The 5,304-nt window shown below is 55.8% G+C and overlaps 1 protein-coding gene across 1 annotated transcript in view; it reads right to left on the bottom strand.

Moving 5' to 3' along the window:
• LOC104386044 (SH3 domain-containing protein C23A1.17-like) overlaps positions 1-5,304 on the bottom strand; it is a 36,918-nt gene that overhangs the window by 29,148 nt on the left and 2,466 nt on the right. The window contains exon 3 of the mRNA XM_009994577.1: positions 3,248-3,375. Within this exon, the coding sequence (XP_009992879.1) occupies positions 3,248-3,375 (128 nt within the window). The remainder of the gene's footprint in view (positions 1-3,247; positions 3,376-5,304) is intronic.

A 5,304-nucleotide genomic window follows, 5' to 3' on the forward strand; every position in this document is an offset into this window, starting at 1 on the left:
GTGTTTTGTGTTTCTGAACCTGAGGTGCCCACAAGGTCTGTCCCTTGCTCCAGGACCCCCTGGCACACCCCAGCAGCACAGCTGGGAGGGGCTGCAAAAAAAACCAGCAAAACAGGTGATCTCTGGAAATCAATGGGCTAAACACAAGTTATTGGGTTGAATCTGGTTTTCAGGCAAACAAAACTAAACTCCAGAACCAAACTCTGCTTTTGGTTGACTTTGGCCATTTGGGCAAGTCACTTCATTCCTGTTTTGCCTGTAACTGCAGATTTGTTACGTGCTGTGGAGCCCAGATAACACCTCAGCCATCTTCCTTCACCTTCAGCTGCCTTCTTTCAAATTCTTACTTGGAATTGAAGTTCAAACAATATTTTCATTCCCTACCTCCCTCCCTCACAAAAGAAAAGGGGGGGGAAAAAAAAAGGGGGAAAAAATGTGAAAGAAAAAGGGTGAAGAAGGAAAGGGGTGGGAGGAGAGAAGACAAACATAAAATGCAGTTCACTTAAAAGTATCTCTGCTTGATAGAGGCTGAAAGGTGGCAGCTGTGCCAAAGTAGTGGACCCTAAATCGCTGGAGCTAAAAAGAGCAGGGAAAGCTCTGATTGCTGCTGGTGCAGGAGTGAATGTGCACTCTCAGCCACAAATCAAGGAAGCTTAAAAAAAAAAAAAAAAAAAAAAAAAGGCAATAATGGCCTCCACTTCACAATCAGACAAGTGCTTCTACTTCAGAAATCCTACCATTTATGGCTGATTGCTAACCCTGGCCTCATTTCTAATCTAAAGGGTGAGTAATAATTTGGAAAAGGAATTATAACAACTTCCCAACCATTTGGTAAATCGTTATTATTTTAAAGGGGTGTTGGGAGGCTGTTGCTGTTTGTCAGATATTTTTCTCCTGCTGCTGCTCTACCACTTCCACCACACTGATTCCTACTGATGGGAACTCACCTACGGGAAAATATATGAGGAAGAAAAGCCCCGAGCGAGGCTCTGGCTAGAGGGCTTTGGTGTGTCAGAAGTTCCAGTGAAGGCACACAAAGAGAGATGACATGGCTCCCTCCCTTTGTTGCTACCATGGTGTCCAAGGCCTCTCCTCAGGATCAGCAGCTGGGCTGAGGGGGATGCTGTTCCCACCCTGGGAGCTCCTGTGTGAATTCCCTCGGGTGGGAAGCCCTCTGCCCTAGAAACTTCCCAGGGGAAAGGGTGAGGGGTGACACTGCCCTGGGGTGCTGCAGGAGCACCCACAGACAGACGTGGCCTCATCACTGTGCTGGGACACCAAGGGGCCCTGCACAGCAGGGCTGTCCACAGAGGATCTCTCCATGGAGGGGCTTTCCAGGACGGAGCTGCTGTGCACTTGACCAGTGATGGGGCCACCTCTGCCCTCCCTGTCAGTGTAAGCAGTGTAGTGAGAGACAATGCCAGTCATTTAACTGGTGGGTTCTCTTGATGTGAAGTGCAAGGTGCATTGGTCTAGAACCATGACCCCTCCATTGTGTTTATTGCACTCGTTTCCCTGTTTCAAGCTTGCAGAGCTGCATATGCAAGTGTTTCAAGATTTATGTAAATACCTGGTCAAACCTCTGGAAGACCACTGTGATTTTCACACAGAGCTTTCTAGGGAGAAAACACAGAATCAGAGGATGTAGAAAATGTGCCATGATTCTGGGGAGGGCCACAGCTGCCCTGGGTCAGAACACAGGACTTTGCCTGGTGCCTCTGCTCTACAGGAGAAAACATTTAAAACCAGACACAACGTGGTGAAGGGCAAAAACCCCAGGGCCTGTGCACAGCTTCACCTGGGTTTTCTGGCCCTGCTGAAGGCAGGGTTTTGAAAAAAAAGCAGGAATTTGGGATCAAAATACCTCATATTTTAGTCTCATTTAACCGAGGACAAGAGGGGTTGCCATCATTTCCCCCAGGAATGTGTCATACTTCATGAAAGGGATGATCACTGTGTTTTGGAGGATGGCAAAATTCCATTCACTGCCTCAGGAGCAGCAGCAGCTCTAGGGCAGCACTCGATGCCTCCCCTCTGGTGTGGGCTGTGGAGGCAGCTGCTGCCACACAGTTGTTTCAGTCCATGTTTTAAATATGATTTGAAGAGAGACTGATTCAAAAATATTCAATGACCCAGTGAAATCTGGACTACTATTGCAAGACAAAAAGCATAATGCTTCAATGAAAACAGCAACCTGGAATGTGTTTTATTAAGTGGAGTTCATTTAATGTTACCCTGGAGTGCTGTGGATTTGAAAGCACATTCTTGAATTTGAACTTTCATATCCAGGTAATAGGAATGGGGGGGAAATGGTCATTTGTAACATTGCACATTTCAGGCCAAATCCTGGTCCCACGTGGAACTAGCCACGGGGCTCCTGCATGTATTTTCCAAAAGTGGCATGTCCCTGGGTCCTGTCTGTGCTTCCAAGGGGAGGACAGGGCAGGGAAAACACGGAGATCCTGCCCAGAACTCGGCATGAGTTTCTGCTGTGCTTCACTGTCCCGTGGCTGCTCTGCTGCTGCGGAATTTCCCAGGGGAGTTTGATCTCAGGGAGAGAAAACAAATCCAGGTTCAGTCTCTGCCTAACATGTGCCACGGGGGGATGCACAGCGCTGGCAAAGCTTGGATTGTGTGCATTAGCTCTGGTTTCACTTGTAAATGTCACTTGGGTTTTGTGGGCAATGTGAGGCAAAAATATTTAAATTAGCAGGTTCTAAGAGAGCAGTGCAGTCAGTTTAACGTGTGTATTGATCCGGATGGGGAAGGCTTGTTAGAAAGCAATGGGATCATTTACATCTCTGTTGGCGGAAAATCGGGGGTCATTCCAAGGAAAACGGGTTTTCCGGTCCAGCTGTTCAGTGTTCCAGGGGTTTAAACGCCTCCCACCGCCAGAACCGCGTGTGCGGGACACGTCCCAGGGACGGGATTCTCTTCCAAGGCAGCCGTGTCGGTAGCACCGGCTCCGGAGCCCTCGAGTCGAGCGGAACCGGGACACGGCGGGACGTGGGGAGGGGCTGATCCTGCTCTGGCCCGGCCCCGGCACCGGCACCGGCACCGCGCGGGGCGCTGGGTGGGCTGCGGGGCTGCGGGTCGGGCTGGGCTGCGGGCTGGGCTGAGCTGCGGGCCGGGCTGAGCAGCGGGCTGGGCTGGGCTGCGGGCCGGGCTGAGCTGCGGGTCGGGCTGGGCTGCGGGCTGGGCTGAGCTGCGGGCCGGGCTGAGCAGCGGGCTGGGCTGGGCTGCGGGCCGGGCTGAGCTGCGGGTCGGGCTGGGCTGCGGGCTGGGCTGAGCTGCGGGCCGGGCTGAGCAGCGGGCTGGGCTGGGCTGCGGGCCGGGCTGAGCTGCGGGTCGGGCTGGGCTGCGGGCTGGGCTGAGCTGCGGGCCGGGCTGAGCAGCGGGCTGGGCTGGGCTGCGGGCCGGGCTGAGCTGCGGGTCGGGCTGGGCTGCGGGCTGGGCTGAGCTGCGGGCCGGGCTGAGCAGCGGGCTGGGCTGGGCTGCGGGCCGGGCTGAGCTGCGGGTCGGGCTGGGCTGCGGGCTGGGCTGAGCTGCGGGCCGGGCTGAGCAGCGGGCTGGGCTGGGCTGCGGGCCGGGCTGAGCTGCGGGTCGGGCTGGGCTGCGGGCTGGGCTGAGCTGCGGGCCGGGCTGAGCAGCGGGCTGGGCTGGGCTGCGGGCCGGGCTGAGCTGCGGGTCGGGCTGGGCTGCGGGCTGGGCTGAGCTGCGGGCCGGGCTGAGCAGCGGGCTGGGCTGGGCTGCGGGCCGGGCTGAGCTGCGGGTCGGGCTGGGCTGCGGGCTGGGCTGAGCTGCGGGCCGGGCTGAGCAGCGGGCTGGGCTGGGCTGCGGGCCGGGCTGAGCTGCGGGTCGGGCTGGGCTGCGGGCTGGGCTGAGCTGCGGGCCGGGCTGAGCAGCGGGCTGGGCTGGGCTGCGGGCCGGGCTGAGCTGCGGGTCGGGCTGGGCTGCGGGCTGGGCTGAGCTGCGGGCCGGGCTGAGCAGCGGGCTGGGCTGGGCTGCGGGCCGGGCTGAGCTGCGGGTCGGGCTGGGCTGCGGGCTGGGCTGAGCTGCGGGCCGGGCTGAGCAGCGGGCTGGGCTGGGCTGCGGGCCGGGCTGCGGGCTGGGCTGCCCCGGATCTCGCCGCCGCCGTACCCCAGGGCTGCCTTTCTCGTGGCGCAGCCCCACCCGCGTGTGCCGCGCAACGGGACACACCGGGCAGGAACGGGGCAAGGGATGCCACACGGGGCAGCTGCGAGCTGCTGGGATTCCTCTTCAAAAAGCTCTAGTTACAGTGACCATGACACTCGATTGCAGCGTTGTTTGAGGAAAGCAAATGTGTTCCTTTTAATACAAATTCAGTTGGTTTTAAGAAAAATATCTTTTCAGAGGGTCATGCAGAACATGGAAACAAAATGATATTTGTTTCTAGCGTGCAACTGGCCGGGAATCCTCTCTGCGTGGTTACCATCCATAAACCGCACCCAGGAAGCAGAAAAAAAGCTCACGTGTAATTCCTGTACGGAATCTGGGTGTTGTTCTCTGTTTTTAAAGATCTTGATGTCTAGATAGCTGTCTGCTGTAGTCACGCCAGAGCTGGCAGGTTTAAGACAGTAATTCTAAAAGGCTTTCCCTTCTCTTTGGTGTGAGGAAACGGAGCAGGCAGCTAGGAAAACTCAGGCACATGATCATCTATCTTTTTGAAGATTCAAATTTCCTTTCACAGGTTCCTTTAAAAGAAGCCGAGCGTGCTGCCCTGCGCTTGCAGCCGTGGGCAGAGCAGGAGGTAAATATTCTCCTCAGTATCACATTGTGCTCACATTGACAAGGTATTGCAAAGTCGTTGTGTACTTTCAGTAACCACAAGTACAAAAGACCTTCTAAAACTCCAGTGCCTGGTAATTTAAATAGCTGAAAGTTATTTTTTTAAAAAATAAATAAATAAATAGACCATATTTTATGCAAATGCGTGTTGTTGTTAAAGGCAGAGACTCGGGCGAATTCAAGTAAAGCATTAAAAAGGAGCTTCGGCTGAGAACTGAGCCGCGCTGCTCCCAGAGCCCCTGCTGTCCGGAACAAGGCTGCTCTGCTCTGGTGCACTGACTGAACACGGAAGCTTCCGAGCAAGAAGGTGTCTCGAGCAAACAGGTGTGACATCTGAGCTGTGCGCGTGAAGAATCACCTGGGTGAGTCAGGCAGGTGGATCCGCGCTCAGAGCCCCCCGGACACCGCGCTAAGGGTGGGAAAGGTGGGTGTTGGGGGGAAAGGGGGGTGTGGGGGTGGGAAAGGTGGGTGTCGGGGGGGGAAAGGTGGGTGTCG

Source organism: Chaetura pelagica, unplaced genomic scaffold (assembly GCF_000747805.2).
Source record: "Chaetura pelagica isolate M959 unplaced genomic scaffold, ChaPel_1.0 scaffold243, whole genome shotgun sequence".
Classification (NCBI taxonomy): Eukaryota; Metazoa; Chordata; class Aves; order Apodiformes; family Apodidae; genus Chaetura; species Chaetura pelagica.